We start from the raw sequence: 12,789 nt of genomic DNA, 5'->3' as shown, positions 1-12,789 counted from the left end.
CAAAAGATGATTCTGGCGTTTTTCTTGTTATTTGTTTTTGGTTCCTCCCTCATACACACTGAATGCCTGAAGCAAAACTCACCCTACTTAAACAGAAGAGGATTTTTTTTTTTTGAGTTGGAGTCTTTATCGCCCAGGCTGGAGTGCGGTGGCATGCTCACTGGCCACCACAGCATTGACCTGCTGGGCTCAGGTAATCCTTCCACGTCAGCCTTTCAAGTAGCTGGAACTACAGGCATGTGCCACTATGCCCGGCTAATTTTTTGATTTATTGTAGAGACGAGGTCTTGTCATATTGTCCAGGCTGGTCTCGAATTCGTGGATTCAGGCAATCCTCTCACCTCCACCTCCCAAAGTGCTGGGATTACAGGCATGAGCCACTGCACCTGGCTAAAGAGGAACTTTTGAAAAAGGATATTGGGCAGTTATGACCTGGAAGGAGTGGGGATCCAGACCTGGAAGCTATCGAACCTGGAATGATGGAGTTTCCACTGGGAACTGTCACTGCTGTTGTTGGGACAATCCGCTGGACTTCTGTCCTCATGACCTCCAAAAGCTGGATGTATTTTGCCCCACACCTCTTCCCTCCCCCAGAACATATCAAGACTTTCCTGCCACTTGCTTTCAAATGGATGGCCTGTCACAGTTGTGCTGGGGGTTGGGCGGAGCCTGTCACATGCCCGAACCCTCCCTGCTAAGGAACCTGGAAGGGCAAGTTCCAGTTTTCTGGGGGGTGAGGAGGGAGTGGACTCGTGAGGTAGAAAATGCCCCAGATATGGAAGTATGTTCAAAATATGCCAGGCAGGCACACAATGTGTTCAATGTCCTTCACTGGCACTGAATTGTATTAAAAAAAAATTTGTGATTCAAGAGACTTGAAATTAGTTTTAAACTTTGTTTAATCCAGAATTTGTTTCCAACGGCAACTGTTAAAGTTTACCTGCTTTCCAATGTATTCTTCATTCCTGACCTTGCTTCTAAGCTTTACCTTGCTTCTAATCATGTTTTCTCATTTGACATCCTGGTAGATCATAGCCAAAACCCATTGCTTGTAGTGTGGTTTCCATTAGGGACTGGTACTCCTTGGCAGGGGGAGCAGGGGAGAGCAGGGGAGCAAACAACTGGATACTTTATTTACGGAAAAGGGAGAAGGGTGTGAGCCCCTTATCAGAAAAAGCAGTGAGGATATAAAATATTGGGCCATTGTCTCAGAGAGCTCACCTGTTACCATGAAAACCACTGTGTTCAACAGCTAGGTCAGAGGGAAGCCTGTCAACCAGTTCAAGTGGTGTGCTGACTTCTGTGGCTAATCTTGACATCAGTTTACCATTTTCCCCATAACCAGTCAGCCAAGCAACCAACCAACCTCCCTCCCTTAATTCCTTCCTCTTTCTCTCTCTCCCTCCCTCCTTCCCTCCTTTCTTCCTTCCTCTCTCTTCTTTTGCAAGTAGGAAGCAGTAATAGCCCTATTAAATTATTAGATATTCAAGTGTAGAATTCACTGTCATCACTGCACATTTCAGTTGCTGAAATAAAATGTAGCAGATGCTACAGTGCAAGTTAATGAATAATTATTTTTCGTACTCTGGCCTCTGATTGCAACTCACTTGTCACACACATGTGAGTTTAGTAATTATTCTTTTGCCACTTTCTAAAATGTTTTTAGTTTTAAAAAGCATGCTGCTCCTTACTTTTAATTTCCTTTGGTTTCACTCTTTTCGATTTATTAACTTCTCCCATCTATTCCAATTCTTGGAAAGTCTCATAGCTCCTTCTGTTTACTTCTGTTTAAGTGTGAGAAAAGGAATGTGAAATACTTCAGTTGATTTGTGCTTTTTTGCAAACTAGCCAAAGTCATGGTCAGGCTTGTTTACCATTTCTCAGGCCCGGTGGAAATCTCCCTTGCAAGGGTAGATTTTCAGCCTGTTACAGACTATGACTTTCTCCAGAGTTCTGCTCCTTCCTAATCAGGAAACAAGGCAGGGACAGGGTTTTCTTCCCATCCATTTTCTCTGTAGCTGCTTGTGTCCAGAAGTGGGTATGTCACAGCTAAAATTAATACCAGAATTGACCCTCCTTTTTGGGAAATAAAGTTAGCTAAAAAGTAAAGGCCTGGGTATTTTTAGAAAGAGCAAGAATTAGTGTAAAATTTCACAGAAACCTGATTCATTGAGATTGATGTCAGACAAAAGTATTTCCAGCAAGCTACGCAAAGACAAAGAAAGGAATGTTGGAGGTGTTAGGAGGTAAATTTGGGGAGATCACAGCATGTCCATGCCACTGAGTCACTGGGAGATGGCTTTGCAGGAGGCTGAGAATAGACTGGGGTGGGCATCTGGTCTTGTCTACCTTTTTACCTTCCTGCCTCTGTCATGTAGGTATTTGAAGTAAGAAGATGAATAGTGCCCCGTCCCTCTCTCTCTGGTTCCCAACAGTGATGCTGATGTGGGGACGTGACTTCAGACATGACGGAGCTGGTGGCCGAGGAAAGCTGTCGGTATTAGGATGTATGTGTGAGGATTTAGGAATTAAAACACACACACACACCACACAGTGGAAGCTAGTGAGCACTGCCTTTAATATGAAGTTCTGAAATTACCTGGGCAATGGTGGCATGTGCCTGCAGTTCCAGCTACTCGGGAGGCTGAGGCAGGAGGATCACCTGAGCCCAGGAGGTTGAGGCTGTAGTGAGCCATAATCATGCCACTGCACTCTAGCCAACAGAGTAAGACCTCATCTAAAAAAAAAAAAAAAATCTATCTATCTATCTATCTATCTATCTATCTATCTATCTATCTATCTATCATCTATCTATATACAGCTCTGAACTATGACTCTGAGAGCAGCAGGGTTCCTTGGTAGTGCCATTATTGACATCTTTGGAGCATAACTCTCTATTGAGAGGCTGCCCTGTGCACTGTGGAATGTTTAGCAGCATCTCTGGCCTCTACCCATTGGATGATAGTAGCATCCAGTTGTGACAACCACAATGTCTCCAGATATTTGCAAGAGCTGCCCCCGGTTGAGAACTACTGCTGCAAAGGCTCCGTTGTGGTTGGCAAGAAGAACATGGGGCCTTGAGCCTGGGCAGGCAGGCTGGTGAGTCCTGAGGGGCAGAATTGTGGTCATTGTGAGGGTACCTATGGAGAAAGGATTGGAGATAGTGGAGAAGGGAAATGGAGTGGCATGGTGGGGACAGGGGTTGGGAGTGCTCACGCCTATCATCCCAGCACTTTGGGAGGCTGAGGCAGGAACATCGCTTGAGCCCAAGAGTTTGAGACCAGCCTGGGCAACATAGCAAGCCCTTGTCTCTACAAAAAAATTAAAAAATTAACTAGGCATGGTGGCATGCACCTGTAGTCCCAGCTACTCAGGAGGCTGAGGTGGAAGGATTGTCTGAGCCCAGGAGGAGGTTAAGGCTACAGTGAGCCCTGACCATGTCACTGCACTCCAGCCTGGGCAACAGAGAGACCCCAACTCAAAAAATAAATAAATAAATAAAAAGAGATGGTAGAGTGACCATGAGGGGCAGAGGAAGAGAGAGGGGCAAACATTGGTGCAGCTGTGAACAAACAGAACTTCCATACTCAGTCATTGGGAGTATGCATTGCTACAAGCACTTTGGAAAATTGCTAAAGCTGGAAGTTTGCACCCCTGAGATCCAGTAATTTCAGTCCTAGGAATATATCTGTCAGAAATGCATACCTGTGTCCACCATAATTTGTAATTATGTTAATAGCCCCAAATTGGAAACTCCCCAAATGTTCATCAACAGTGGAAGTGATAACTTGTGGGATACTGAAACAACAGAATGCTATGTAGCAATGAGAAGAACGCAGCAATGCGGATGAACTCCACAAAGTGTGGAGACAAAGCCAGACACAAAAGAGCACAGACTGCACGATTCACGCACAGGACTTCTCACATAGGTGAGATGAATCTATGTTGTCAGAAGCAGGATTAATGGTACACTTGCAGGGTAGATAGGCAGTGACAGGAAGAGAGGCTTCTGGGAGGCTGGCAGTGCTAGCTGCTGGTAAGTTTCTTTCATTAGTGACAATCTTTTTTTTTTGAGTTGGTATCTTACTGTGTCACCAGGCTGGAGGGCAGTGTCACCATCACGGCTCACTGCAGCCTCGACTTCATGAGCTCAGGTAATGATTCCGCCTCAGCCTCCTGAGTAGCTGCGACTACAGGCATGTGCCACCATCCCCAACTAATTTTTTGATTATTTGTAGAAACGAGGTCTCACTGTGTTGCCCAGGCTGGTCTTGAACTCCTGGATTCAAGCAATTCTCCTGCTTCAGCCTCCCAAAGTGCTGAGATTACAGGCGTAAACCAACGCATCTGGCCCACTAGTGAAAATTTTTAGAGCTGCGCCCTCAAGATTTGTGTCTTCTTCTGTGTATTAAACATCAATAAAAAGTTAAATTTGTTAATATTTGAAGAGAATTTCTCTTGGTAGCTTTGGGGAAGGAATGAACTCTTTTCACAAATTCTGTCCTCTGTAAAAATATTAAATCTCCACACTCTGTGTGCTTATTTCTCTCAGGGATAAAGGTTACCAAACAGTTCAATGTCTCTTGCCCCAGGAGTATTTAGTAACTCAGTTTTCCCAACGGCAATAGCTGTACTTTTAATCTTGTTCATTACCCTCTGAGGAAAGGGGGTGTGTATGTGGTGGGACACATATGCATAGATATATATCTTTTTTCCACCATACTGGGTGGACTGCAGAACAGGGTATTGTTGGGGAAGCTGAGAAGAGTTGAATAAAAGACCTTGAAGCCAGCAGTATGGTCATTACTGGAGAACTCATTCTCCTTTTTATTCTTTGATGGAAGTGGTCAAGTGAACCTACATTTAATGGTAGTAGAGTCCTCTGGTTATTTCACATCATTGTGACCAAAACCCCCCACAAGTAGCTTCACACAATAATGCTAGGGGAAAACCTGTAAGAACCACCCACTCCTCCTCTCTCCTTCCTTTCACAGTGTTCACTCAAGCACATACAAGGATTTGCAGTCAGAGGACCTGAGTCTGTTTCTGTGTTCTATCACATTCTTGGTGAGTGAACTGGGGGGAAAAAAAATCTCAACTTCTCTGAAAAAATGGAGATGAGAATTAGCAACTTGGTCAGAAGCCATATCAACCGCATATTTCACTTTTGTGCATTTGCTTACAGACAAAATGTAACTGTGCAGACCCACATCGCTTGGGACCATAGTTGTACAGGAGAGGGTGTGACCAGTGATTCTCCTTTTGATCCATGTGTGAGTCATTTTCTTTTAGAAATGTTCAGGTGGCCAAGCTCCCTCCTCCCACAACCCTGCAGGCAGAAAGAGTGTGATGCCAACAAATACATCTGCATTCAAAATTAAATGTGTGTTCTTGGTAAGCCTCTTACTTTATTTTGTAATGGATTATCTAAGCCAGTTTTTCAGATAACAAGCCAAGCCTGTCTCATGATCAGAGTCATTATTTTTCCCAAGGCTACAAACCAAAGAAGGGTGGTCAGCTCAATAACAGAAGCATATTTCTGAAAGACGTTGGAATTTTCAGTTAATGGCAAACCCTGCAGGAGTTACGGCGCATGGTAATACTCAAATGACATTTCACCTCTTTCCTACTTCTATTTCCATCTATCTGACTTAAGAGTTCCCTATATTTAGGCAACTATTTATAGCCCAACTCTTCTGAAACTCAGATAATGTAACATCATGATGATCACTTAAAGTGATATAAAAACAAAAAAATCTGGGAAATCCTCTTTTAATCCATATTCCAGAAAACAATGGAAGACTTTTGTCATTCCTGCCTTTTGAAAGACCTCACATTTTCTTCCAAAGGACAATACCCAGTGACTGGAAAAGGGTGCTGCTTAATAGCAAGATCGTTGTACCTTACTTTCTTCATTTATCTATAACTTGCTAAGGTGTTATGAATGAGATAATCTATCACAATATAGAGGGCCTAGCAGTTAGTAAATGATTAATGTTACTACTACCATTAGTTAAAATTACCTATGTGTTTAAGTTTTCTCTGACAGAAAATAAGCTCTATGATGCTGTAGTCTTACTTGTTTAGTACTTGTAAGTGCTGCTGAGTGTGTGTCTCAAATGTAGCATAAAAGCAAAGTCTTGGTAAGTATGGGATTTCTCAAAGAATTTAGGGTCAAGGAAATTCCCCTAAGGAACTGACATTACCTTAATTTTCAGCACTTGGGAAAACTTTGAAGCCTTCCCTGCATGACAAGTATAGTATGATATGTATAGTATGATATAAATACCAAGACAACTACAGAGGTATTTTAATCCAAGTTCGTTGAGACTTCATTTTCTGATACAGCACTGTGAGGGTTAAACAAGATCACATAGGATGATACACTTAATACTTCAAATTTATTTGGCAAATGATGGCTACTGAAGGCTTACAAAAAGTCAAGTTGACTAGGCATGGTGGCTCAAGCCTATAATCCCAGAACTTTGGGAGGCCAAGGTGAGGGGATTGCCTGAGCCCACGGGTTCGAGAACAGCCTGGGCAACTTGACGAGCCCTCATCTCTACAGTAAATAAAAAATTAGCCAGGCGTGGTAGGGCGCACCTGTAGTTCCAGCTACTTGGAAGGCTGAGGCAGAAGGATCACCTGAGCACAGCAGGCAATGCTGGGATGGCCGTGAGCGTGCCACTGCACTCCAACCTGGGCAACGAAGTGAGACTCCAACTCAGGGAAAAAAAAAAAAAAAGGCAAGCCACACCCCAACAACCCAACTATGCCAGAAAAAAGGAGGGTAGGAAAATACTAACAACTATACACCAGCATTATGCTCTACATGTCACATGGCTGTTATTAAGATTCCTTTAACAGCTACGCACAACCAAAAGCTGGTTCTTTGAAAGGATAAACAAGATTGACAGACCCCCTAGCTAGACCAAGAAAAAGAGAGCAAAAGCCCAAATACTACAATGCAAAAGATGAAGTAACAACTCTGTACAAAACTTATTTTTTTTAAAAAGTGTTTCTTGTCACAAAAGGAATGTCTATTCCTCTAAGAATGATTGGAAAATACAAATAAAAATCCTATTACACATAATAACATAAACCCTAAGAAGTTTTGATCAGTCTTGATTACAATGTGAGAGTTGAAACCAGAACCACTTTAAGAAACCAAAGTATAAGGGTAGTTTTGCTCAGAAAGAATTATCTATAAAAGTTAATGGAGGTTTGCATTGTTACCATAAAATGAGTTAAGTTTTCTGGTAGTTAAGCTTTATTTCATAAAGTTGAAATTCTGTTCAAATCTATTTACAAGAAATGGAAAATAACTTTCCAGTAATATTTACATTTTTGAATATTGAGGCTGTGAACATGGGATAGCCTTTTTAATGTTTTCCTGTGGAATGCCTTAGACTATGTTTGTCTTAGGAAGTTAAATTTGCTTATCCGCCATTGCCTTGCTAGACTCTGGTGTGGCCATGTGCTCCTTGAGCTATGGCTGTCGCCATGCTTCCTGGCTTTGGCCCCCTCCCCCACCTTGGGGAGGTGAATCTTCTCTCTCCCCTCTTTTTCGCTCTAATTTATTTAAAAAAAAATTTTTTTTTTCCTTTTGCTTACCATTCTTGTGATAATTTATTTACACCCCTCATCTGGTTATACTTATCTTAGTCAATATAAAAGATTGTTGATTTTCTTAAAATTAGGAACATACTACATTCCCCCTTGAAATAGTTATTTTGTGGTAATACAGTTAGGCGACTCAGACAAGCCACCATGCACTTAAACAGCCACCCTCCATTCAATTAATGAATTTGTGTCGGGCACTGTTGGATACAACAATGCACAAAACAGACAAGTTTCCAGCATCATGATGCTTATTTTCTAGTCTGGGAGACAGAAAAGAAAAAAATAAGTAAATACACAGATCACCTCAAACAGTGATAAGTGTTTGAGGAAAAGTCTACAAGGCCACGGGGAGAGGAGGACAGGCCTGCCTGTGCTGGGGCGGTCAAGGCCAGCCTCTCTTGAGCTCTAGCACCGCAGAGACTAACACAGCAGCGTCGTGCTGAGTGTCGGGTTTCTTTTTCCGTGGGGTCAGGCTGTCCCGCTTCCAGACCTCTGTGTACCCTGACATCTCAAGAACGCAGACAACCTGAATTTCATCGTATTACAAGGCGAGAATCTGAGGTTCAGCTATTAGTAGGGCATGCAACTGATCCCGAGGTGTGGACTTGCCTTTACGGTACTGGCCACACTCGGGTGTCAAAAGGAGAACGAAGTGGTGGCGAAGGCTCTTCCCTGATGTTTTTCCTGGGCTCATCCAGGAAGGTTCCGGGGAGAGGGGCGTCCGCCCTTCCCACCTGGCCTCTCATTTTCACCACCACGGTCCAGGCCTCGAGCCCAGAACAAAGACGCAGGCAGGGCCCCCAAATCTCTCGCTCCTCCCAGGGCTTTCCTGGCTGCCAAGATGCGATCGGCGACGATTCCCAAGTCAAGCGCGAACATACAGGTGCGAAACCAGACCGGGGACTCCAACCTTCCCCTGCAGCCACGCCCCCCACGTGGCTCTAGGGGCGGGGCAGCCTCGCCATTGGTGCTCAATGCGCATCACTTCCGTTGCCTCGGAGGCAGGCGTCGCTAAAGGACGTTACCACTTCCGGGTCGCCGAGGCCGCCGGCGGCGGCGCCGGCTCCGTGTTTGCTGGTGTCCGGTCTATGGAGTCAGCTGGTGCCGGGGGCGGCGAGGAGGCGAGAGGCGGTTTTCGAGTAGGGGCCTCTGCCCCGCCAGCATGTTACCGGGCTTGGCCGCCGCCGCTGCGGCCCACAGATGTAGCTGGTCCTCCCTGCGCCGGCTCCGTCTGCGTTGCAGGGCGGCGGCCCGCGGCTCCAGCGACCGCCAGGGTGAGTGTCCCGCGCCGGCCGCTGGCCCCGTGGCAGTCGCACCGGAGGGGGCCGGGCTGGGCTCGGCTCTCGCCCTTCCCGGGTCCCAGAGCCTTCCTTTCGGGCCTACGCCCGAGGGGCTCCTGCCGGGTCTCCCCGACTCGGTCTCTCCTGCAGCCCTGGCACCGCCCCCCGGGAGCCTGCGGGCCGGCACCCCCGGAGCCGACCGCAGTGACCCTAGGCGGTGGCCAGCGCGGGCTCTGCAGAGCTCCAGGCTCTTTTGAGCTCACCGACTCCCCCACCCCCCCTCCCCGATTGAGCACTTTTGGTCGAGATTTTCTTCCCTGGTCTTTTTCTCGTGCCCCCAAACGTGTTTTCGTAAATTTCCTAAAAGGAAGGAGGTGTGCTGCACAGCCTATGTGGATCTTTAAGAAGTCTGAGGTTATCCCACAGAAATGGAATGAGCCCAGTTTGGGACCGAAAAACAAAAGGACTCTTCAATTCCTTGGAACTTCAGGGTTTTCTTTTGGTGAAAAAGTGTCAACTAACTGTAACTGTAACCCAGATTCAAGGTGGTTGCCGAGGATTTTCATCCCTCTCCGTCAACGTTCTTTTCTGACTTTAATTGCTCGAGAGTTTCCAAAACAGCATTGAACTTGCGAGTCTTAATCAGGCTTACCTTCGTTGTTGCCATAGCTTGACGCTGAGAACTGATAACCCTGAGAAAGAAGACAGAACTAAATCCATCCTTAACCTCATGCTCCAGATTCTTGGGGATACAAGGGTATTTACAGAAATACTTCTCAAAAGTTCATGTTTGAAGTTGGGCGTGGTGGCGCGAGCCTATAGTCCCAGCAACTTGGGAGACTGAGGCTGGAGGATTGCTTGAACCCAAAAGTTGAAGGCTGCAATGAGCTCTGATTGCTCCACTGTGCTCCAACCTGGCAACAGAGTGAGACCTTGTTTCTTAAGTTGGAAAAAAAAATTATATTTGAAAAAACTTGTAGCGTGGTTGTGATCTCCTAATAGAAGTCAGAAGATATTATTAAAGATTTTATGAAGTATGAGCTATAGTAACTGTTGTGAAAATAAATTAGAATATATTCATGTCTTTTATTTGCAATAAATGTGAAAACTGGCTTTTAAAATTTCAATCACTGGCCTCCGCCCTGCAGCGTAGATGGATTATTTCTAATTCATATACCATTACTGTCTGAATTTACATCATTCCAAGTTCTGTTTCTGGTTGCGCCTGACGTGCGTGAATTTACGTCTTTGCAAATTCTGCTTCTGAATGACTGGTTTATAATCCAAATAAAAATACAAACTATGGAATACTAGAATGGTGTCTGAGGCAAATACTGGATATGTCTGCAACTTTCAGCTGTATTGTGAAAAAGGTGACAATTTAGAAAAGACCATTTAACTTGTGCTTCACAACAGAATTTTGCTGCAACCAGCTTCAGATTTTTTTTATTTTCACTCGCTCTCAGTGTTAGGAAGGTGAAAAATGTGCTGATCGCGAATGTGTTAACAGCACTTTTCCCAGGGCTTTTTGGTAGTGATAGAAAAGTTATATCCTTGGAGTTTTCTCATATTGGCAGTTTACCTACTTAGTTCTCTTATGAACAAAGTGATCATCTATACTGTTATACTGTACTCCAGAATCCCAAAGTTAAGTTTCTAACATAATTGTTTCTATTGACCAAGCAATTTTGACATTTTACAACTGAAATTACAGTGGCTGTTAAATTGAGTTTAAACTGCACTTTAAGTGTTAGTAAGAAGGAGTTGAAATGGTGTAATTTGCAATCCATGTTCTCTGAGGCTGTGCCATCATGTTGAAAATTATATGCTCTTTGTCTCAACTGTCTGTGAAACGCAGATAATAATTACCTAACTCACAAGTCAGAATGACTTTGCAAAGTGTCTATTACTACAAAAAATTGAAATGCATTTTCACACTTAAAAATACTAGTAGGTTTTAAAAAAACCTTGTTTGTGAAAATATCATCTCGATAATACTGAACCATTTTTTTGAAAGGGTAATTTTAATTATGAAAACATTTAAAAATAATTTAGAAAAAGAGTACTATTTAAGTTGGATGCATCTGTGAAGAAAAGACTATTTGAAGATCCTTTTGGGGCAAGAAAATCCAAAAACAAATGTTTTTCTTTGTCAAGGAATAAAGTTTATGCTTTTAAAATGCCTGTGTGGCTGGGAAAAGCTTGTACAGAATAAGGAGAGGAGGGATCCTTGAGGGATTGCTTGGATACTTAAAACTGAAAAACACCTGTAAAGACAAAAAAGAAATATGAGCACCACGTATGTAATTTGGAGTTGTCTAGTAGCCATATTTTAAAAGCAAAAGCAGATGAATTAATTTTAATAGTATATTGTAACATTAATTTTAATAGGATATTTAAAAATTATTTCACCAAGCATATTAAAAAATTTCAACATGTAATCACTATCAAAGTTATTGAGATATTTTACGTTCTCTTTTTATATTAAGTCTTCAAAATCCAGTGAGTATTTCACGCTTACAGCACATCTTAGTTTAGACTAACCACATTTCACTTGCTCGTTAGATAGTGACTACTCTGTTGGATAGTATAGTTATTATACATAGTATCCTTAATTTATAAAGATTTTTACAAACCAGTGTACATTTCAGTAGATAAAATAGAAAAAGAAATTAGTAAGGAGCTCATTAAGAAATTCAGGTGGCCAACAAAAAGGCAAAAATGTTCCACACTCCCTAAAAAGCATAGACATGTAACTCTGAAGGATTTTACTACTTACTACCCATTTCATATTGGCTGAGTTTTTCATAATGATGTTATCCCAATTGAGGGTATCGGAAAACAGGAACTCACTAATGATTGGTAACATAAAAAGTTTATGCCCTCTGATTTAATTTCACTCAGAGGAATTTGCTTTAAAGTAAATAATCAGATACATATTAAAATGTGTGCAGAAGCTCATAATAAATTTGTAGTTTACAGTTACTGAGAGTTGGAAATAAATACATTGGTACATTTATTATGAGTTAGTGATATGTGCAACCATTTTTAAAATTATAGTTTAGAAAAATAGTGACATGGGAATATTCTTGATGTGTTATTAGGTAAAACTAGGAAAACTACAGTAAGACTATGTATTGTGATATTAACAGTGGGTTTCTCTAAAAAAATTTTGTTTTTTCAAAAGTAAACATATTCCTAAATAATAAAAATGTTGCTTAATTTCTATAGTAAGTATATCCTTTTTAAAATAGATTTCTTCAGCTTTGCATAGAAAACATCTGATAAAAATTTGGGATGGGAAGACACTTCTTTTAGGTACTACATACCAAATGAACAGATACGTGCGTTTTCTTAAATTTGAGATTAGTGAAAGTATAATTTTGTGTGTGTGTGTGTTGGAGTCTCTCGCCCAACCTAGAGTGCAGTGGCACACTCACAGCCACCCCAACGTTGACCTGCAGGGCTCTGGCTATCCTTCTGCCTCAGCCTTCCAAGTAGCCGGAACTACAGGGCCTGTGCTACCAGGCCTGGTTAATTTTTAATTTATTGTAGAGACGAGATCTCGCCAAGTTGCCCGGGCTGGTCTTGAACCCGTGGACTCAGGCAGTCCCCTCGCCTCAGTCTCCCAAAGTGCTGGGATTACAGGCTGAGCCACTGAGCCCTCCCAAAAGTGTAATTTTTCAGGAAAAAATAGAAACTAACCCTCTGAATAGTATTCCTGAGTGGGGAGCATTCAGCAGATAGGTGCCAGGCGTTGTAGTTGCCAGTAGTGTGGTGCTGAAGGAGTTAAGAGCATATACCTGAAGTGCTGGGAAAGAAACGAGCAGGATGATGGACTGGAAAGTGCCAACAGGGGCCACTTGGTTAGTGGTGTTGACTGGGA

At 42.9% G+C, this 12,789-nt stretch overlaps 1 protein-coding gene across 2 annotated transcripts in view; it reads left to right on the top strand.

Moving 5' to 3' along the window:
• The first annotated feature begins 8,606 nt into the window (after positions 1–8,606).
• The window catches only part of SLC30A9 (solute carrier family 30 member 9), a 92,841-nt gene continuing 88,658 nt past the window's right edge, over positions 8,607–12,789 (top strand). For both annotated transcript variants that reach the window (XM_008073023.1, XM_021706447.1), the window contains exon 1: positions 8,607–8,897. In XM_008073023.1, coding sequence (XP_008071214.1) covers positions 8,786–8,897 — 112 coding nt within the window. In that variant the 5' untranslated portion in view covers positions 8,607–8,785. The remainder of the gene's footprint in view (positions 8,898–12,789) is intronic.

Source organism: Carlito syrichta, unplaced genomic scaffold (genome assembly GCF_000164805.1).
Source record: "Carlito syrichta isolate Samal-C Ts95f unplaced genomic scaffold, Tarsius_syrichta-2.0.1 Scaffold315593, whole genome shotgun sequence".
Lineage (NCBI taxonomy): Eukaryota > Metazoa > Chordata > Mammalia > Primates > Tarsiidae > Carlito > Carlito syrichta.
Note: the sequence above shows the minus strand (reverse complement) of the source record. Positions and strands in the feature narration are given on the sequence as shown.